Source organism: Triticum aestivum, chromosome 7B (assembly GCF_018294505.1).
Source record: "Triticum aestivum cultivar Chinese Spring chromosome 7B, IWGSC CS RefSeq v2.1, whole genome shotgun sequence".
In the NCBI taxonomy this organism is placed as follows: Eukaryota; Viridiplantae; Streptophyta; class Magnoliopsida; order Poales; family Poaceae; genus Triticum; species Triticum aestivum.
Window position 1 is genome coordinate 605,198,363 of NC_057813.1, and position 23,488 is coordinate 605,221,850.

A 23,488-nucleotide genomic window follows, 5' to 3' on the forward strand; every position below is an offset into this window, starting at 1 on the left:
GACACCTTCGCACGCAAGGAAGTGCGTCCGGGCAAAAAAAACGATTCGCCCCCCTGACTGCTAGGGCCCACCAGCTACATCTTCACACACAAGGAAGTGCGTCCGGGCAAAAAAACGATTCGCCCCCCTGACTGCTGGGACCCACCAGCTACATCTTCGCAGGCAAGGAAGTGCGTGACAGTCGGGACCCACCTGGTCGAAGCGTATGTAGCATTGTCATTCTGGTCGCGAACGTGTACGTATATACTAGTCGTTGTAGAGGCGCGCACGTGTCGTAGTACAGGCGCACATGTAGCATGTACACGTACGTACAGCGCCCAAGGTGCAAAAAAGAAAATACGGCCACGTATGTGTACATATGGGCGGGGTCTCAAACGCCTACTCACGCATACGTACATGGCTGGGTCGAAACGGAGAAACAACGTCGTCGTCGTGTTCATGGGGAGGCAACGGAATGCGTCATGTTCATGGGGAGGCAACAGAATGCGTCGTGTTCATCGGGAGGCAACGGAACGCATGGGAGCCAACCGGCTGGGTCGGAACGGAATGCATGGTCGTGTTCATCGGGAGGGCTTGGATGGAACAGGCGATGGAAATGAGGCATGGCGTACCGCACAACGGAGGAAATGGCCTTGTGTTCGATCGGCCACGTTCGAAACGGGGTCCTGTTGATCGGGAGGGGCCTGGCATACTGCAAAACGGAGGAAACAGACTTCCTACGGTCGAAACGGGGGTCCTGTTGATCGGGAGGGGTGTGGCATACCGCAAAACAGAGGAAACGGACCTCCTACGGTCGAAACGGGGTCCTGTTGATCGGGAGGGGTGTGGCGTACCACAAAACGGACGAAACGGACTTGTGTTGGAGCGCTACGGTCAAAACGGGGGTCCTGTTCATCGGGAGGGGTGTGGCGTACCGCAAAACGGGACTCCACGGGATACTGTTCCTCTCCACCGTCGACCTCCTCCAGCCTCCATGGGCTACTGTCGACCTCCTCCAGCCTCCACGGGCTACTGTCGACCTCCTCCAGCCTCCACGGGCTCCTGTTCATCCAGCCTCAACCGCGCGCTACTCCACCGGCTACTGTTCAACCACCCCTCCACCGTCTACTGTTCATCCAGCCCTCCACCGTCTACTGTTCATCCAACCCTCCACACCACGGGGTCCTGTTCAACCACCCCTCCACGGCCACCCCTCCACCGTCTACTGTTCATCCAGCCCTCCACACCACGGGGTCCTGTTCATCCAGAGGCAACGCCACCACTCACTGTTCATCCAACCCCCCCCCCCCGCAACGCTCACTGTTCATCCCAGAGGCAGCATCGATCGGCTTCAGTTAGCAGCAGTAGCGAAGGAATCGCTCCATTGGGTTCAGTTAACAGCCATCGATTGATCGCTCGGGTTCAGTAACGCGTAGCCTGCAGTGCAATCGCTCGAGTTCAGTTAGAGACCAATGCCTCGCTCGGGTTCAGTTAGAGCCAACGCCTCGCACACACACGCGTACCTGTACGAGAGAAACGCGCATCGCTCTGCCCCTGACCTCCCACCGTAACCGGCAACTCCCCGAAATTCTCCTCCCCCTCGCTTCTACCACGGTTTTTTCCGTCATGGACGGCCCAAAGAATGTCATGCAGCTGCGTCTCCGGCCCGCCCAGGACGAAAAGCCAATTTTCTGTCATGATTTTTTGTCATAGAAGTAGGAGCCCACCACATCTATGATGATACCGGGTTTTGTCACAATTATCGTCATAGAAGTGTCATATGTATGACAGAAAAAAATTCGTTCGGCCCAAAATGTCACGGATGTGTCTTTTTTTGTAGTACCCCCTGCCCCCGTATATAAAGGAGCAAGGGGGAGGCGGCCGGCCAAGGATGAGGGCGCGCCAAGGGGGGAGTCCTACTCCCACGGGGAGTAGGACTCCTCCTTTCCTTGTTGGAGTAGGAGAGAAGGAAAGAGGAGGAGAGGGAGAAGGAAAAGGGGGCTCCACCCCTTGTCCAATTCGGACCAGAGGGGGAGCGCAGGCCTCCTTCCTTTTGGCCTCTCTCCTCTATTCCCGTATGGCCCAATAAGGCCCATATACTCCCCGGCGAATTCCCGTAACTCTCCGGTACTCCGAAAAATACCCGAATCACTCGGAACCTTTCCGAACTCCGAATATAGTCGTCCAATATATCAATCTTTACGTCTCGACCATTTCGAGACTCCTCTTCATGTCCCCGATCTCATCCAGGACTCCGAACTCCTTCGGTACATCAAAACACATAAACTCATAATATAACTGTCATCGAAACCTTAAGCATGCGGACCCTACGGGTTCGAGAACTATGTAGACATGACCGAGACTCATTTCCGATCAATAACCAATAGCGGAACATGGATGCTCATATTAGCTCCTACATATTCTACGAAGATCTTTATCGGTCAAACCGCATAACAACATACGTTGTTCCCTTTGTCATCGGTATGTGACTTGCCCAAGATTCGATCGTTGGTATCCCAATACCTAGTTCAATCTCATTACCGGCAAGTCTCTTTACTCGTTACGTAATGCATCATTCCGTAACTATATTATTAGCTACATTACTTGCAAGGCTTATAGTGATGTGCATTACCGAGAGGGCCCAGAGATACCTCTCCGACAATCGGAGTGACAAAACCTAATCTCGAAATACGCCAACTCAGCATGTACCTTTTGAGACACCTGTAGAGCTCCTTTATAATCACCCAGTTACGTTGTGAAGTTTGGTAGCACACAAAGTGTTCCTCCGGTAAACGGGAGTTGCATAATCTCATAGTTGTAGGAACATGTATAAGTCATGAAGAAAGCAATAGCAACATACTAAATGATCAAGTGCTAAGCTAACGGAATGGGTCAAGTCAATCACATCATTCTCCTAATAATGTGATCCCGTTAATCAAATGACAACTCATGTCTATGTCTAGGAAACTTAACCATCTTTGATTCACGAGCTAGTCAAGTAGAGGCATACTAGTGACACTATGTTTGTCTATGTATTCACACATGTATTATGTTCCCGGTTAATACAATTCTAGCATGAATAATAAACATTTATCATGAAATAAGTAAATAAATAATAACTTTATTATTGCCTCCAGGGCATATTTTCTTTAGTCTCCCACTTGCACTAGAGTCAATAATCTATTTCACATCGGCATGTGATTTAACACCAATATTCATATCTGTATATGATTAACACCCATAGTTCACATCGTCATGTGACCAACACCCAAAGGGTTTACTAGAGTCAATAATCTAGTTCACATCCCTATGTGATTAACACCCAAAGAGTACTAAGATGTGATCATGTTTTGCTCGTGAGAGAAGCTTAGTCAACGGGTCTGTCACATTCAGAGCCGTATGTATTTTGCAAATATTCTATGTCTACAATGCTCTGCACGGAGCTACTCTAGCTAATTGCTCCCACTTTCAATATGTATCCAGATTGAGACTTAGAGTCATCTGGATCGGTGTGAAAGCTTGCACCGATATAACTCTTTATGACGGGCTCTTTTATCATCTCCATAATCGAGAAATATTTCCTTAGTCCTCACTAAGGATATTCTTGACCAATGTCCAGTGATCTACTCCTAAATCACTATTGTACTCCCTTGCCAAATTCAGAGCAAGGTATACAATAGGTCTGGTACATAACATAGCATACTCTATAGAACTTATGACTGAGGCATAGGGAATGACTTTCATTCTCTTCTCTATTTTCTGCCGTGGTCGGGATTTGAGTCTTACTCAATTTCACACCTTTGCAACACAGGCAAGAACTCTTTCTTTGACTGTTCCATTTTGAACTATTTCAAAATCTTGATAAGGTATGTACTTATTGAAAAACTTATCGAGTGTCTTGATCTATCTCAATAGATCTTGATGCTCAATATGTAAGTAGCTTTACTGAGGTCTTTCTTTTAAAGAACTCCTTTCAAATACTCCTTTATGCTTTCCAGAAAAATTTTACATCATTTCTGATCAACAATATGTTACTCGCATATATTTATCAGAAAGGCAGTAGTGCTCCCACTCACTTTATTGTAAATACAGGCTTCACCGCAAATCTGTATAAAACTATATGCTTTGATCAACTTATCAAAGCGTATATTCCAACTCTGAGATGCTTGCACCAGTCCAGATGGATCACTGGAGCTTGCACATTTTGCTAGCACCTTTAGGATTGACAAAACCTTCTGGTTGCATCATATACAACTTTTCTTTAAGAAAACCATTAAGGAATGCAGTTTTGACATCCATTTGCCAGATTTCATAAAATGTGGCAATTGCTAACATGATTCGGACAGACTTAAGCATTGCTACAGTTGAGAAAATCTCATTGTAGTTAACACTTTGAACTTGTCGAGAACCTTTTTGTGACAAGTCGAGCTTTGTAGATAGTAACACTACTATCAGCGTTTGTTTTCCTCTTAAAGATCCATTTATACAATATGGCTTGCCGATCATCGGGCACCTCCACCAAAGTCCACACTTTGTTCTCATACATGGATCCCATCTCAGATTTCATGGCCTCAAGCCATTTCGCGGAATCTGGGCTTATCATCGCTTCCTCATAGTTCGTAGGTTCATCATGTTCTAGTAACATGACTTCCAGAACAGGATTACTGTACCACTTTGGTGCGGACTGTACTTTGGAAGACCTACGAGGTTTTGTAGTAACTTAATCTGAAGTTTCATGATCATCATCATTAGCTTCCTCACTAATTGGTGTAGGAATCACTGGAACTGATTTCTGTGATGAACTACTTTCCAATTCGAGAGAAGGTACAAATTACCTTATAAAGCTCTACTTTCCTCCCACTCACTTCTTTCGAGAGAAACTCCTTCTCTAGAAAGGATCCATTCTTAGCAACGAATGTTTTGCCTTCAGATCTGTGATAGAAGGTGTACCCAACAGTTTCCTTTGGGTATTCTATGAAGACACACTTCTCCGATTTGGGTTCGAGCTTATCAGGTTGAAACCTTTTTCACATAAGCATCGCAACTCCAAACTTTAAGAAACGACAGCTTAGGTTTACTGCTAAACCATAGTTCATATGGTGTCGTCTCAACGGATTTAGATGGTGCCCTATTTAAAGTGAATGCAGCTATCTCTAATGCATAACCCCAAAACGATAGTGGTAAATCGGTAAGATACATCATAGATCGCACCATATCCAGTAAAGTGCGGTTACGACGTTTGGACACACCATTACGCTGTGGTGTTCCATGTGGCATGAGCTGTGAAACTATTCCACATTGTTTAAAATGAAGGCCAAACTCGTGACTCAAATATTCTTCTCTACGATCAGATTGTAGATACTTTTATTTTCTTGTTACGATGATTCTCCACTTCACTCTGAAATTCTTTGAACTTATCAAATGTTTCAGACTTGTGCTTCATTAAGTAGATATATGCATATCTGCTCAAATCATCTGTGAAGGTCAGAAAATAACGATACCCTGCCACGAGCATCAATACTCATTGGACCGCATACATCGGTATGTATTATTTCCAACAAGTTAGTCGCTCGTTCCATTGTTCCGGAGAATAGAGTTTTAGTCATCTTGCCCAAAAGGCACGGTTCACAAGCATCAAATGATTCATAACCAAGTGATTCCGAAAATCCATCTTTATGGAGTTTCTTCATGCGCTTTACACCGATATGACCCAAACGGCAGTGCCACAAATAAGTTGCACTATCATTATTAACTTTGCATCTTTTGGCATCAACATTATGAATATGTTTATCACTATGATCAAGATTCAATAAACCATCACCATTGGGTATATGACCATAGAAGGTTTTATTCATGTAAACAGAATAACAATTTATTATCTATCTTAGATGAATAATCGTATCGCAATAAACATGATCTTATCATATTTATGCTCAACGCAAACACCAAATAACATTTATTCAGGTTTAACACTAATGTCGAAAATATAGGGAGTGTGTGATGATGATCATATCAATCTTGGAACTACTTCCAACACTCATTGTCACTTCCCTTTCAACTAGTCTCTGTTTATTCTGTAACTCTTGTTTCGAGTTACTAATCTTAGCAACCGGACAAGTATCAAATACTCAGGGGCTACTATAAACACTAGGAAGGCACACATCAATAACCTGTATATCAAATATGCCCTTGTTCAATTTGCCATCCTTCTTCTCCACCAAATATTCAGGGCATTTCCGCTTCTAGTGACCATTTCCTTTGCAGTGGAAGCACTCAGTTTCAGGCTTTGGTCCAGCTTTGGACTTCTTCGCAGGAGTGAAAACTTGCTTGTCATTCTACTTGAAGTTCACTTTCTTTCCCTTTGCCCTTCTCTTGAAACTAGTGGTATTGTCAATCATCAACACTTGATGCTCTTTCTTGATTTCTACCTTCATCGATTTCAACATCACGAAGAGCTCGGGAATCGTTTTCGTCATCCCTTGCATACTATAGTTCATCTCGAAGTTCTAGTAACTTGGTGATGGTGACTAGAGAACTCTGTCAATCACTATCTTATCTGGAAGATTAACTCCCACTTGATTCAAGCGATTGTAGTACCCAGACAATCTGAGCACATGCTCACTAGTGGAGCGATTCCCCTCCATCTTTTAGCTATAGAACTTGTTAGAGACTTCATATCTCTCAACTCGGGTATTTTCTTGAAATATTAACTTCAATTCCTGGAACATCTCATATGGTCCATGACGTTCAAAATGTTTTTGAAGTCCTGATTCTAAGCCGTTAAGCATGGTGCACTAAACTATCAACTAGTCATCATATTGAGCTAGCCAAACATTCATAACGTCTGCATCTGCTCCTGCAATAGGTCTGTCACCTAGCGGTGCATTAAGGACATAATTTTTCTGTGCAACAATGAGGATAAACCTCAGATCACGGATCCAATCCGCATCATTGCTACTAACATTTTTCAACACAATTTTCTCTAGGAACATATCAAAATAAACATATGAAAGCAACAACGCGAGCTATTGATCTACAACATAATTTGCAAAATACTACCAGGACTAAGTTCATGATAAATTTAAGTTCAATTAATCATATTACTTAAGAACTCCCACTTAGACAGACATCTCTCTAGTCATCTAAGTGATCACGTGATCCAAATCAACTAAACCATGTCCGATCATCACGTGAGATGGAGTAGTTTTCAATGGTGAACATCACTATATTGATCATATCTACTATATGATTCACGCTCGACCTTTCGTTCTCCGTGTTCCGAGGCCATATGTGTATATGCTAGACTCATCAAGTTTAACCTGAGTATTCCGCGTGTGCAACTGTTTTGCACCCGTTGTATTTGAACGTAGAGCCTATCACACCCGATCATCACGTGGTGTCTCAGCACGAAGAACTTTCGCAACGGTGCATACTCAGGGAGAACACTTCTTGATAATTAGTGAGAGATCATCTTAAAATGCTACCGTCAATCAAAGCAAGATAAGATGCATAAAGGATAAACATCACATGCAATCAATATAAGTGATATGATATGGCCATCATCATCTTGTGATTGTGATCTCCATCTTCGAAGCACCATCGTGATCACCATCGTCACCAGCGCGACACCTTGATCTCCATCGTAGCATCGTTGTCATTCCTCCATCTATTGCTTCTACAACTATCGCTACCACTTAGTGATAAAGTAAAGCAATTACAGGGCGTTTGCATTTCATACAATAAAGCGACAACCATATGGCTCCTGCTAGTTGCCGATAACTTCGGTTACAAAACATGATCATCTCATACAATAAAATATAGCATCACATCTTGACCATATCACATCACAACATGCCCTACAAAAACAAGTTAGACGTCCTCTACTTTGTTGTTGCAAATTTACGTGGCCGCTACGGGCTGAGCAAGAACTGTTCTTACCTACGCATCAAAACCACAAAGATAGTTCGTGAAGTTAGTGCTGTTTTAACCTTCGCAAGGACCGGGCGTAGCCACACTCGGTTCAACTGAAGTTGGAGAAACAGACACCCGCCAGCCACCTGTGTGCAAAGCACGTCGGTAGAACCAGTCTCGCGTAAGCATACGCGTAATGTCGGTCCGGGCCGCTTCATCTAACAATACTGCCGAACCAAAGTATAACATGCTGGTAAGCAGTATGACTTGTGTCGCCCACAACTCACTTGTGTTCTACTCGTGCATATAACATCTACGCATAAAACCAGGCTCGGATGCCACTGTTGGGGAACATAGTAATTTCAAAATTTCCTACGCACACGCAAGATCATGGTGATGCATAGCAACGAGAGGGGAGAGTATGTCCATGTACCCTCGTAGACCGAAAGCGGAAGTGTTAGAACAATGCGGTTGATGTAGTCGTACGTCTTCATGGCTTGACCGATCAAGCACCAAAACTACGGCACCTCCGAGTTCTAGCACACGTTCAGCTTGATGACGTCCCTCGAACTCCGATCCAGCCGAGTGTCGAGGGAGAGTTCCATCAGCACGACGGCGTAGTGACGATCTTGATGTTCTACCGTCACAGGGCTTCACCTAAGCACCGCTACAATATTATCGAGGAGGACTATGGTGGAGGGGGGCACCGCACATGGCTAAGAGATCAATTGTTGTGCCTCTGGGGTGCCCCCCTGCCCCCGTATATAAAGGAGCAAGGGGGAGGCGGCCGGCCAAGGATGAGGGCGCGCCAAGGGGGGAGTCCTAGTCCCACCGGGAGTAGGACTCCTCCTTTCCTTGTTGGAGTAGGAGAGAAGGAAAGAGGAGAAGAGGAAGAAGGAAAAGGGGGCTGCACCCCTTGTCCAATTCGGACCAGAGGAGGGGCGCAGGCCTCCTTCCTTTTGGCCTCTCTCCTCTATTCCCGTATGGCCCAATAAGGCCCATATACTCCCCGGCGAATTCCCGTAACTCTCCGGTACTCCGAAAAATACCCGAATCACTCGGAACCTTTCCGAACTCCGAATATAGTCGTACAATATATTGATCTTTACGTCTCGACCATTTCGAGACTCCTCGTCATGTCCCCGATCTCATCCGGGACTCCGAACTCCTTCGGTACATCAAAACACATAAACTCATAATATAACTGTCATCGAAACCTTAAGCGTGCGGACCCTACGGGTTCGAGAACTATGTAGACATGACCGAGACTCGTTTCTGTTCAATAACCAATAGCGGAACCTGGATGCTCATATTGGCTCCTACATATTCTACGAAGATCTTTATCGGTCAAACCGCATAACAAAATACGTTGTTCCCTTTGTCATCGGTATGTTACTTGCCCAAGATTCGATCGTCGGTATCCCAATACCTAGTTCAATCTCGTTACCGGCAAGTCTCTTTACTCGTTACGTAATGCATCATTCCGTAACTAACTCATTAGCTACATTGCTTGCAAGGCTTATAGTGATGTGCATTACCGAGAGGGCCCAGAGATACCTCTCCGACAATCGGAGTGACAAAACTTAATCTCGAAATACGCCAACTCAACATGTACCTTTGGAGACACCTGTAGAGCTCCTTTATAATCACCCAGTTACATTGTGACGTTTGGTAGCACACAAAGTGTTCCTCCGGTAAACGGGAGTTGCATAATCTCATAGTTTTAGGAACATGTATAAGTCATGAAGAAAGCAATAGCAACATACTAAACGATCAAGTGCTAAGCTAACAGAATGGGTCAAGTCAATCACATCATTCTCCTAATGATGTGATCCCGTTAATCATATGACAACTCATGTCTATGGCTAGGAAACTTAACCATCTTTGATTCACGAGCTAGTCAAGTAGAGGCATACTAGTGACACTATGTTTGTCTATGTATTCACACATGTATTATGTTTCCGGTTAATACAATTCTAGCATGAATAATAAACATTTATCATGAAATAAGTAAATAAATAATAACTTTATTATTGCCTCTAGGGCATATTTCCTTCACACATATCTTGGCATCACAAACCATGGAACACACCACTACAAAATAGTACTCTCCACAAAGGGCACAAGTAGCATTACCAGGTCAGTTGTGTTTTTGAATGTTAAGTGGTGATAGGAGAAAACCGAAAAATTCATGTTGGATTGCCGACAGGAGACAACCATAAGAAAATTCAAATTTTAAGTGGCACCGACGTATCCCAAAGGGCTTCAGCGTCATAAATCTTAGGATGTTGGATCGGTTTAGAATAGGTGGATTTGAGCGAGAACCTTCCTAATGCCTTAAGGTCCCACCTGATGGTGTCTTCATTTCCTAATAGCTGAAACTGCCCCAAGGCTAGCACAAGTGACTCCTGCGAAGTTGCTTCTTCTACGGTGAGGTTGTGGAGGAAGACAAGCTGGTTGATCTGGTCATTACGAAGGGCATCTTTGACAAGGATCTCAGGGTCAGAAGCAATAGTGTAGAGCTTCGGTAAATTGCATACGACGGCATGTCTGACAACCAACTCAAGAGCCAAAAAACTCAGTGTCGTCTCTATCACCGACCAAGAATCGGCGCCAAGGTTGAAAACCTCCTTTCATTTTTGGACCCCATTCCAAAATTGCGAGCTCTTGATCGAAGAGTCAAAGCGGGTATTTGGCAGTATTTTGCTTTCAACATCTGAGCCCAAAGGCCGGAATCATTTTGAGAAATTTTCCAAATCCACTTGGTGAGGAGGTCCAGGTTCATTTATCCTATTAGATAGCGTCAAAACCCTCCCCTCCCCGAGGCGCTCCCGCAGGCGCCCCCATAACCCTCCCCTCCCCGAGGCGCTCCTGCGGGAGACCCCGGAGGAACCCTAGCGCCGCCCCCGTCGCCCCCTTCGCCTCAACCCCCTCCCTCGTCGCCGCCTGGGGCGTCTCCGGCCAAAGGTCGTGTGGCAGTGGCGGCGGCGGGGTGGCTCTCTCCCGCACGCAGTTGGGGACTCTGCGGGGCGTTCCCATCTTCTTGGTGGTGCCGGGCGTCGGGTTGGCCCTGTCTCGGCTCCTTCTCCCCTTCCTGGCATCCCTTGCTGGCGCAGCCTCCTCCCGTCCATGGTGGTGGGTGTTGGGGGATGGATCTGGGATCCCTGCCCAGATCTGATGGATGGTGGGGCTGGTGTTGGCAGCGGTGGCCGGCGGCCCAGGCGTGGTGGCGGCGAGTCTCGAGGCCTCTGGGCATCATGGAGGTGCCGTCGGCGGCGAGTGCTTAGCCTGGTGATGGCGGTGGCCATGCACGGGAGTTTGGATTCCTTCGAACAGATCTGGGTGAAAACTTGCTTTCGGCTATTGCCAAGGTCGGCGGTGGCGGCGCTATCTGCATCGTTCCCTTCTTGAAGGCATCGTCGGGGAGAAGTTCAAGGCCACTCTATGCTACCTCCAAGGAAACCCTAGATTGGACGATCGGATGACGGCGGCGCTCTAGTGTCATTCCGCCCTTTGGGGCGTCATTCTTGGAGGTACACACGTGATCGAGGGACCTGAGGACGGATTCTTTGGTGGAGCGGTGCTTCATCTCACTCATTGATGGCGGCGGATCTCGACGGCATGACGCCGTGGTGACTCGTCGTCCGATGCGCGGAGATGGACTCGCGCAGGAGGGTGACGCGGTCTGGCATCGTGGTGACGTCGACAACAGCTAGACTGGACAAGGTAGATGCAGCAGTACAGTTCTGAAGATGGATTTGGTGGCAGGTGGCTGCGGCGGCCTCATACCCGGCAGGTGTCCTGGTTGAGGAGTGCGCCGGACCGGTGGGTGCCCCATACCCGGCAGGCGTCCTGGATGGGACCTCAGGTCTTAGATGGTAGGTTTGGCTGCGAGGTCTGTTTGGTATTAGGCTCAGACTATTAGCATTCCTTCATCAATTGGATAGGAGTAGCGACAGATGTTGCCTAGATGGTATCTTTAGTCTTACTGTTGTATTATTTTGTAAGATCTTGTGTGAACAATAAATAAAATGGCTGCATGCATCGTCCAGATGCAGAGTCCGGGGGTCTTCCTCCATTTCTAAAAAAAAATAGCGTCAGAAGGCAACAAGGATATTTATCTGCATGTTGCTTGTAGTTGGCCTTGAAGGTATCACATGCAATGCAATACAGATCAACTATTTGTTTAGGAGCATGAAGAAAGCCTAGGGATGCAACTATCCGTTGATGCGCTGCTGAGAAAAAGTAGATGATGTAAATTACGTGCTAACATTGATCTTGTTTACTAAAGTTTGATTCATTATGATAATGAGTTTTCAAAAACGAAGAACAAAGAAGAGGGGAGTAATTTGAAGAATTTGCGTCGTTCGTCGAGAGCTCCATTTGATTGTAGAATGGCATCTTGCGGAAGATTAGCTATCCATCCTGTGTGAAAATACAAAGTATGTACCACCCCAAGTACATGTAGCAATTAATAGATTATTAGTTAATGGAGATGTCGAAGCTGCCAAGGACCTATAAATCCGGCATCCAGAGCTCTTCATGAGAGCACACAAACACAAACACAAACACAACCCACAGGCGTTATGAGCACAATGGTGGAGAACCGCAGCACCATCGCCTTCTTCGGGACCTTCAGGCCAGCGGTGGCGCTGGACCTCTTCTCATGCCCAGTGAACCCGACGACAACGTCTGCGCCGGACGAGCAGCGCCTCACCGACGGTAAGTCGTACAACCAGAACGGCCAGGCCATCACGCCGGCGGCTCTCAAGGAGCTCCTGGCCAAGAACAGCCCCGCGCTGGCCGGCGTTGCCACTCCGGATGACGTGGACAAGGGCCGTGTCACCGGCATCGTCTTTGTCTCCGAGAGGGACAACGGCCTGGAGACGCTCCATGTGGCCCTGCGCGCCGCAGGCAAGACCACGGTGGTGTCGCTGGCCGACATCTACGGCACCGACACCTTCGGCGGGGTCCGAATGGAGGACAGCGGCTGCTTGGCCGGTGGCTTCCAGGTGGGCGGTCGCACCGTCGGGCACTCGCTGGTGTACGTGTCCACCAAGGAGCCGGCGGCAGCACGGCGCACTCCGTGGACCGTGGTGTACAAGACCAACCTTGCCGATGGCAGGACGGAGCGCCTCACTCCGCCGGGTAAGAAACTATCTAATCTGGTGGTCTCTCGTCGTGTATATATTTGGGCACTTGGCCATGGCCATGCAGCGACTGATGCGTCTGCTTGCAGATCAATACGACCTGAACCCGGCCGTGTCGCCGTCCGGGAAGAGGGTGGCGGTGGCCAATTTCCGGTTCAACCAGTGGACCGGCGAGATCGGCCGCCTCAAGACCGATATCGTGGTGATGAACGTGGACCGGCAGGCGCAGGGTGGGCTTGGGCGCAGCGTCCTCATCAAGGACGGCGGGTGGCCGACGTGGGGCAGCGACACTGTCATCTTCTTCCACCGAGGGGTGGATAGCATAGACACAGTCAGTGGGAGGACCAATACTGACTGGGGTGTGTACCGGTACGACCTCACCGCCAAGCAGGACAAGAACAACCCCTTCAAGGTGACCCCTGACGGCATCCAAGCCATGACTCCGGCGGCCATCAGCGAGACCAAGGTGGCGGCGGCCGTCACCCGGGAGGGCACCCGGATAGCTATAGCGGTCGTGGATCGCGATAAAAAGGAACAGTACCGTCACATCGAGATCTATGAGGTCGGCAAGCCTGCCAGCCCGGTGATAATCACCCATAGGACGGGCACGGTGCCCGAGGGGCTGGCAGACCACTACAGCCCGTTCGTGCTCGACGGCGGCAGCCGTATCGGTTTCCACCGCCAGCTAACCAAGAAGGAGAATACTACCGCTCAGAAGAACTTCAGCAAGCTGCAGAGCCCGGCGACGCACAAGGACGTCGGGATCTACCGGATGGCCGGCGTGTTCCCAAGCATCCACATGGCGGGCACCAAGATCACCTACGTGGACAACGAGTTCAAAACACTGAAAAAAATAGCACGCTATAGCGCCGCTAATAGCACGCTATGGCGTGTAGAGAATTGCCTCGCTAAATTAATTTTTGTATAATGTCTCGCTAATAGCACGTTGTAGCGCGCTATAGCACGCTAATAGCATATTTTCAGAGGCCGCGCTATTTTCTGTAGCGCGCTATTTTTTTCATTGGTTCAAAACCGTGTGGGTCGCCGACGATGGACACGAGCCGCAAGAAGCCCATACGGTACGTCAAAGAGCTATTCTCCTAATTGTTGGTTCATCAAATCAAATAGTATATATCTCTAGCTATCTACAGGATGATCACTCACATAGATACAATTTACGTAAGGTTTAGTAGATGAATTATGCTAGGTCTAGCATTTTCGGATCCAATTAATACAACGCTCGTATGTATGAGCAGGACAGGAGCAACAACAACATCTTGTCCACAACGTGGAACCAAGGCAAGGACGAGGAAACGGGCAAGTTAAAGGACATCGTCTACTTCTGCGTGGGCACGGCCTTCGGCACCGGCCCAATACAGATCTATGCTCTCGAAGACGCCTCCAATCCCTCACACAATGAACGGACCATGAGGCGCCTCACCAAGGGCAATTTCAACAACGCCTTCCCCTCGAGCAACCGGGATGGGAGCAAGTTCGTGTTCCGGTCGACGCGCGACAGATCCGGTAAGCTGGAGGACGCCAAGTACAAGAACCTCTACATCATGGAGGACGCGGTATACGGGGAGTGGAGTGAAGATGAAGAAGGCACGGCAGTGAGGCAGCTCACTAACGGGCCCTGGATCGACAGTCACTGCACCTGGTCGCCCACTGATGATTGGATCGTCTTCTCCTCCTCCCGCGACAGGGCGGCTGGCGCGCCAGAGAGGGACATCCTCGACGCCGGCTGCTTCTCCATCTTTCTCGTCAAAGCCACCGACCCCAGTGTGTTGGTGCGGGTCATGCACAGCGCCGACTCCCTGGCCGGCCATGTCTGCCACCCCGTCTTCAGCCCCTTCAAGGACAGCATCGTCATCACCTCCGACGTCGCCGGCGTCTCGGCCGACCCGGTCTCTCTGCCCATCTTCATCCACTCCGTCAGGCCCTACGGCGACATCTTCACCATCAAACTCCGAGACAAGAAGGACATCATGAAGAACAAGGACATCATGGAGTTCGACCGCATCACACACACCCGCTACGAGTACTCCACGCCCACCTGGACGACCTATTTGGGTGACGACCCCAACAACAAGTGGAAAACGGCCGGTAGCGGTGCAGCGGAGTGCCCCGCCGGGAGGTGCTAGTTTATTTCCCTTTCCATTTCATGCATCTCATTTCAGATCGACTTTCATCGATCCATCCGACGACCGACAATAAACTCGCGCAGCGCGCGGCACCTACCAAGCTTAGTTTGTTTCATATTTTTTTGCATTCCCAATTTGTTTCCATCAGGAAAAGTAGCGTCATCCAGTCATATGTGTAGCTTCTACTAACTAGCCTACAAAAACGTCTTATATTTTGTGACGAAGGTAGTAGCATATACACATTACACACTTCCGTTAATTTGTACTCCACTACTATTCATGTTACACTTACTCTCTGTGTCACCCCTATATAGTAATAGTACTAGTGCTGCTGTTCTATTCTGTTTTTCATCATAAAATATAGATGTGACCATTGTTGTTGTTCGTGTTCGTGTTGGTGTTGGCGTGCTTAATAATTTGAATCTGTTATATCTTTTGAATCAAAAATCCAATTTATGTTTTGTTTGCATATTTGTGTTTCTTGCCACTAGGGCTTTCGAACAAGACCACTCTTGAATAGGTTTTTACAAGTTTCAAAACTTCATCAGGTTTTAAATGCTAAAACTCTCTCGAACAGTCTCTAGCCCCACTTTATAAATAAAGTAAAAACCAAATTACCCGACCGAACAATACAAGGCACTGAGCGAGCTCTCTTACACAACAGATATCTGGATAACCGGACAACATAAACTCAGGCGACTACGTTGCCGAAATGTAACACAGGTAGGCTTGAAAAGACGTCACGACACGGCCTAAGACACCTGTCGGCTGATGATCGTCGAGATCGGAGCTAAGATGCTGGTCTTGAATGCTCCAAACGCTTCACACATGTGACAAGGAATTTAACCAAGTTCTGACCATCGTAGCAATGAAGCACCCTACTCCTCCTTTAATGTATTTTTCTATGTATTCCTCTCTTTTCTCCAACCCTTTACAAATGACGCCCCCCCTCCCACATAACCGAAGCAGGGAGCGCTTTTTGGAGGTTGCCGGAACCGTACTCCATGACCCAAAGAGGACGGGCTGTAGTGGAGGTACGCTCTTGTTGTCATATCGCCTTGCCCTGGGCTGCCAGGACTGCAATCGTCAGCCGATTCGACAAGGCATGGTCATCTTGGGTGATGTTGCTCCCATGTAGATGCATGTTGCCCTCTTCACCCAAGCTCATCCGGACAGGGATGGCTGAGCAGGCTCATCATCATATATCACCTCGGATGTTGGTCGAGGTCACGAGAGGCGTAGGTGCACGGGGTTCGCTCACGGAGCCGCGAGGCAAGTAGGGCGTGTTTGGTTGATGTCCTCGCCATTGTATGCCTAGCCTAAGCTGTGCCTGGAACCTTCCTGGTGATTGTTTGGATGGCGTCGTGAGAAAAAAGTACTTGCCTTGCCTGGCCATGCCTATACTGTGATTAATTAGCATGGCTAGTAAAAAAGGAGAGCCTAATTAGCCCAGGCAGCGTGATTTGCCTGGCCCAGGCATCCCATCTCGTATGCCTGGACATGCTTCGACACCAACCTGGAGCTAATCGGAGCCACTAGCTGCAAAGACCTATTTAAAAATTCTAGAACCACTAAACGACATAACAGCTAGCAAGGACAGGAACCAAACGTCCACCTACCAGGCTAGCCTGGCCAGGCACAATTTTCGTTCGTCCCAGGCATTATCCAAGAACAAGTTTTCTCAGGAAGAGCGCCCAGGCCTTCAACCCAACACACCCGTAGTGTGGCGGTGGTCACCGGGGCCGACTACAACCTGCTTGGAGCCATTGAAGGAGGGGACCCCTGGGCCGTACTGTTGATAGTGAGGGACCGCTTCGGGGTATGGTTTATGGAGCCCTAGGTAAGCAGCGTGGCAGGGGTCGGGTGGGGTCGACCATGGCCTGCTCGAAGAAATTGGAGGTAGGGACCCTGACCCCGTACTATTGATAGCAATGAACATCTTCGAGATCCATTTTATGGTCCACCCAAGAAACGAGAGGGAGAGGGGACTCCCTTCCTCATATCGCCGATACTCCCTCTGTCATAGTTTAGAAGACACAGTTAAATTTGCGTGCGTTTTCACAATAGACAAGGTTTAGGGCGCATTGCATTTATTTCTATTAGCTAATTAGTACTCCGATATACTATTTCTATATGCATGCGTGAATGCTATTTTTTTAGCCCATCTCACAACCAATAGATAATCACCTAGGTCCCAGAGAATTTCCAAGCGCGTCTTCTAAACCGTGACGGAGGGAGTAGTGTCCCCTGGCCCGACCCATCAATGGAAACGGGGATGGGTTCCACTGGTGGGGAGAGCTAGAGATAGGTTGTGCTTTTTGCTGAAGCGCCAGCCCACGAGCACTTGGCTCAATGCTTCTCCTCCGTCATGGCGGGCTCTTCCGCTACCCAATGACGAATTAATGACAAGACGCTCCCCGACCAATGGTGCGGCATGGAGACCCACACGGCCCCCCATTGCTCATTTATCGTTGGGGATACTCTTAGTCCTATATAAGGAGCGAGCTAGGGGAGAGGCATTTCCACTCTTTTCATAATACCTCCCTCCTTGAGCTTTCTTCTTTCTTTTCTTTTAGCTGCACGCATGGCGTCCTCGAGCCATAAAGGCATCCATGTCATGTAGCTGCTTCCACCACCGCCCCCCGTCGCTCCTTGCTCCCAACAAAGAGAAAGGAAATCTTGCTCATACGGGATGAGTGCCGACCAACATGGCGGCCAACCGCCAAACATGGCGGCCAACCCCCCCGCGGCGGCATACTGGATGACAAGGGCGTATCCCTTGGTTCATCGAAGGACGTTGCAGCGGCATGAGAGGACTCTGGAGTGCCAATGGTGTAAGAGGGTGGAGCCCTGCGAGACGCAGCCCGACCCCGATATGCCACTTGGAAGGAACTCGAGACAACCCCAGAACACGACCGGGCACTATCCCCTTGACAAGCCAATGAGGGCGGAGCTCAATGAACTGGAGTGATAGGAGGCATCCAAGATGCACCACTTGGCAACTCGCATCCTTCTGGAGACCACCCCTGAGGAGCATAGATCCATGAAGTTCTCCAAGCTCCCCACAGAGCCAAAGGAGATCTTTTGCTATAGGAATCCCTGGAAACAGGCTCTATGGACCCCATTAGGAAGGGCCAGTGGGAATGCCCCTTTGAGAAGATGCCCTATCTCCCCCCCCCCTCGTGATGGATGACTCTCCTTCCTCCTAGGGCTCGTGGGCAGGCCTGGAAACTTGTGACCTTCTCGAAGACGTGGGCACCACCACAGGAGATGGCTCACATTTTGAACTTCTTCTAGCTTTGTTCTCACTTTCTCCCTTTTGTAGATATGTCCATTGGCTTTGGTATCTTTTACTATTCTTTTGAGGGTGCCCCCTGCCTACTATGGAGGGTGTGATTTGAGATTGCCCTTGTTGGACACCCACATTCCGTCCACTACTTCTTGAATGCATGATGCTAACCTTGTTTGACACTCTGATGGGCAGAGGGGGGACACTGGTGCAACCCAACAAATTCTCGTGATGCCTTACCCCTCCAAGCAACAAGTCGTGCGACGTTGGAAGAAGAGGCTGCCAGGCGGGTAGCTCAAGGAGCGTTGCCAAGCCGGATATCCATTACCAGCAGTCAAGGTTCGTTCAAAAGTGCTGGCTTGCAAAGATTAGCCCCGAGGCCCTGTGGTCAGAGATGCTACATATCATTGTTGGCAGATGTCGTAGTTCTTGCCGCTCCTAGGGGTAGGGGCACCATCGGTAATTGGAGCTTCTTGTGTACGTCGGTGCTCGTGGTGCCTTGCTAGATCTTGACGACCAAGGCGGCTCTCACCCTCACGGGGATCCTGCTGATGTTGCTGAGGGGTCGCAAGCACTCCACCACCGCTTGGAGGCATGTAAGTCAAGGTACTGCCCCCAGGTCATGAGGAATTCCTGGGTAGGAGTGATTGCTAGTGCCCAAGGTGGCCGGCGGGCCTGATTGAAACAATTGGATTCATGGTGTCGTACATGGCAGATATTTTAAATAGAAACCCCCTCAGCGGGAAGCCTTACTAGCCAAAGAATTCAATGTGGGGTGATTTCAGCTTCTCCATTTGTAGAGGCCCATGATCTTTTTTTTTGCGAGGAGAAAGAGGCCCATGATCTGATGGTGCCTATTGCTTCGTTCGTCATGCGACACCTTCCATTCATGTGTTGCCTTTGGAAAGGGAAAAACTTGCCTTCACATAACACTAGATCCCAAGGATCTACAAGTACATTTGAGCGCCATGTGTGAACTTTAGGGTTTTCATTGGGTGAAGCCTCATGCTCGAGAAACCTTGGTGACAAGGGACGCAACGACAAAACCCAAAATAGAGCCCCTTGCCGTAGCAAGGGGGACCCCTAGGCCCTTCCAGACGGCCGTCTCGTGCTCAAGAAATCCGTGAACATTTTATTTCATGATTTCTTTTGATTTTTTTGTGGGTTCTTTTAAAAATCATTTTTTTTCAAAAGTCAATGTTTGACCGGTCAACCGTCGACCAACAACTAAATGTGACCTGGCAAGGTACTGCATTACGAGTGTTGGAATGGGCGGGCCCATCGCTGTAGCTGAGTGGGCGCTAGAACTGTAGGTGGGGAGGGGGCTTTTCTCACGTGTTTGTGGGCTTGTGGCTTTTTAAAATGGGCTTGCTCATGGGCCAAGTAGGTTAGCGAACTAGAATTTTGTCACCATCTTAATGGATGAACAAGAAAGAGGCTCAAATATTGAGGCACATAGCCTAGCAAACATGTTTTCGGTCTGGACATGGGTCGTCATCATTGGTTTCTTAATCCTTCAGATCTCCATTGTATCCCATGAAAATTGTTGTTTAATAAAGTGGGTTTAGATTAAAAAAATATCTTCATGGATGAGCAGTACCAATCAGTTTGCCCGTGGTTGGATGGTTAGGTGGACAATGATATCCCAGCTCCCCAAGGTTTAAATCCTGGTGCTCGCATCCATTCTTGGATTTGTCCAAAAATGCTTGCCCGCTCTTAAAAAACAATCAGCTTGCCCCTCAAAAAAAAAAGTAGCAACCAGCTTATTCCCCTTGAAAATCAATCGGCTTTATTTTCTTTTCCCGCCAAAAAAATCGCCTTTATTTTCTTGTCATAATCAAGGGCAGACTCTAGGTCGTTAAAAGTAAGCTTTGTTTTCCATTTGACGCCAGGATAACAGGCCACGTGATTCCCTGTCAAGAGATATTATGTTTGCTGTCGTTATGTTCATCACCGAGATTAAGTTTAAGACATCTGGATCACCATCTACAAGATCCCATCAAGGACTTAGCTTATTTTATACCTAGTCTCCTCAAGGTCCTTCTAATTTACTGCAAGTTAGCATCTCGATCGATGCTATCCGACCCTTCACATCAAAAATGGAATCAGCACATTAATTGGATCCACATCCCTTTGGATTGACCCACATCTTTGTGTTCATCACCGTGATTAAGTTGACGAGTGGACAGTACATGCATGTGGCATGTCAAGTTGGAATCGTAAGAAAATAAGAGAAGACCCGATGAGATCCCATCAAGGACTTGCTGAATTTATAATTAGTCTCCTCAAGGTCCTTATAATTTATTGCAACAAAACTATTAGCATCTCGACGCCATCCCATCCTTCACATGTGAGATGACACAGACAAATTTTTGGGTAACATGGTGTGCTTGGTCATAACTGATAAAATACTTTGGAGACAGTGTTCATTATCCCATAGGCAAAAATATAGTGCAATATGCGAGGACGCTAAATTGATTAGACATGCAAATGGCACATAAAAAGGAAACGTAAAATGGAAGTGGCAGCGGTTGGTCATCGCCCCATTGCAGGTTTGCGAGGCTGATGAGGTAGGTGGACTGTACATGCATGTGGCATGATTATAGCAGTCAGCTAGCCGGTGCTTCGGTGGTACTACCTTGGTGCAGTATGGTTCGGGAACATTGCAAACTAGAATTATAAGGATACCTTACTTTGTTGGCAAAGGGAATCTCTTTAGAAACTTTACCCCGTAAATAAATTGTGTGTTGGGAATCTGCAAAATTTGATTCGCTGTGACACAAACTAGGAACATTTGTTTGTGGAATTACTCAAAAAGCAAGGCAATGAGTTACCAAGTAAATGAGAAATAGAGGGACACGACGGTAGATAGATGGCACTTCATTGAATTGCATGAAATAAATTTCTTATTACTGAATAATATTTTCAGGGAAGACAGAGGCAGGAGGTGAAGAGGCTTCGTCTTGCACGGAGTTTCGGTGGAGATATCAAGTCATGCCTGACCGACAGGTGCTACACTGTGTCATGCCTGGTCGACAGGGCTATGCACGACAGATATTCCAGAGTCTTCATGTTTGGATGGACGAGCGCAGGGCGGTGGCGCCGTTAGGCGCCGTGGTGGCGCGAAGGATGGCCGGACTGGCAAGGGTGATGCGGATCTCTCTCCTGAAGATGGATCAGCGGTCCGATGATGATGGCGGCTTCTAAAACATGTGCATGTGGTGTATGTTTTAGGTCTACTGCACCGGCTGTTGGTTCCGATACATTATAGAGATGGATCGGCAACGACACCGGTTTTAGATACGGGGAGCGAGAGAACTCTATACTATCGAGTTTGTATTTGTGAGTGGTGGCTTCGGGTGGCTTGATGTATGTTCTTGTCATACCTTTGTTGAATAATTAATAAATATGATTGTATGCATCTATTGATGCAGAGACGGGGTTTAGCCTCCTTTTCTAATAAAAAATGTGTATTAAGTGAAGAGTTATTTTTTTTGGCCGTGGTTGCTTGGGAAACATAGCGCTTATGGTAGAACATGTACTTTAGGTAAGTGTGACAGAAATTTACCATCAAGAATGGTTCTTAAAGGTTGTGACACTGCGGTGGGGACAAACAATTCCACTTATCTTGTATACCATGCATGCTCCCCAGCAATGTGTTAAGAGTACGTAGATATTGTCTTTGACCATATCGATCATGACTCCACAACACTATTACCGCCCTCCCCTCTATTGAATGAATAATGCCCTTACTATGGGGAAGAAAGGTTGTTTGTCCAGTGCCAGGCGATTTGTCGAGTGCATTTTGTCAGGCTCTCGTCAAACAAGGCCTTCGCCAAGTGCTCCGAACAAAACAGCTGGTGAAAAGTAGAACTCGGCAAACATGTACATTGCTTGGGAGAATATCATACGAAAACCAACATTCGGTGAAAACCGATAAAAACCACGAGAAAAAGATGCTTTGAAGTTTCAAAAAAAATTGAAAAAAATATGGAATGTTAAGAGGATGATGTTTTATTGCCACACAAAAATTCAAGTTGAAACACATTACGAGGTGTGAGCTATGAAAAAGACAAAATCAGCGTTGAATAGTGTTGAACAGGTTGAATAGTGTTGAACAGTAATGTCACTATTTAGGGCTGAATTTGTCTTTTTCATAGCTCACATCTCCTAATGTGTTTCAACTTGAAATTTTGCATGACAATAAAACATCACCCTCTTAACATCTCATATTTTTCTCAGATTTTTTCGAAACTTTAAAATATGGTTTCCACGAAGTTCTTATTGAATATTGGTTTCCGTATAATATTCTCCGGCGTTGCTGAGTGTTACACTCGGGACTCGACAAACATAAAACCTGAGAAAGCACGGTCTTTGCCGAGTGTTTTTTATAAGACACTCAGCAAATAATTAAAAGCAATAAAAACATGTGTTCATTTGGATTTCAAGAGCATTTTTTTAAAATAATTTATTTTTTGGAGGTTGCCATAAATATATGTAAGCATCTAACTATTTGTTTTTTTTGTATGTATAGATTAATTCTTATATACATGAAGTTCAAAATATAATATTATTTCATAAATAACTAGAAATGCAATTCATGTCATAAAACTAGCAAAAGGTTCCAAAAAGAATCAAAATTTGGCACTAGTAATATAATGTAATATGTTTCATAAGGGAAAAATTAGGGATGTTCCAGATAAAAATTTGATGCTATATTTAAGTCATTTAATGCATTTCTAGGCATTTAACGAATATAAGAAAAACTGTACTGCATGTGCATGAAAAAGCTGAAAGCATAGGGATGAAAAATCATATTTGTGTTTTTGAGTCTATGTTAGGCCTCATACAAAAAAAAGAAGAGGATTCCATACATCAGTGTGCGAAGATTCCTCCATGAACAATGAGCTCTTTGTTTTTTTTAATTCTGAAAATGGAAATGAAGAATGAAAAAAAATGAAACATCATATGGTGCCATGATATGATACCTAGAGGATGTGGTAAACTTTTGAGAA

At 47.0% G+C, this 23,488-nt stretch overlaps 1 protein-coding gene across 1 annotated transcript; it reads left to right on the top strand.

Moving 5' to 3' along the window:
* Positions 1–12,476: 12,476 nt before the first annotated feature.
* Positions 12,477–15,376, top strand: LOC123163049 (uncharacterized). Its single transcript, XM_044580807.1, has 3 exons — positions 12,477–13,038; positions 13,130–13,962; positions 14,294–15,376. The coding sequence occupies exons 1-3, from the start codon at positions 12,477–12,479 to the stop codon at positions 15,182–15,184; spliced, it is 2,286 nt and encodes a 761-aa protein (XP_044436742.1). The 3' UTR covers positions 15,185–15,376.
* The last annotated feature ends 8,112 nt before the right edge of the window (positions 15,377–23,488 follow it).

Excerpts from the sequence above, each read along its gene's own strand:
- LOC123163049 (XM_044580807.1), top strand. The coding sequence starts at position 12,477 with ATGAGCACAATGGTGGAGAACCGCAGCACCATCGCCTTCTTCGGGACC. Across the intron at positions 13,039-13,129 it reads GGAGCGCCTCACTCCGCCGG|ATCAATACGACCTGAACCCG; the intron begins GTAAGAAACTAT and ends GTCTGCTTGCAG. Across the intron at positions 13,963-14,293 it reads GCCTCGCTAAATTAATTTTT|CAGGACAGGAGCAACAACAA; the intron begins GTATAATGTCTC and ends CGTATGTATGAG.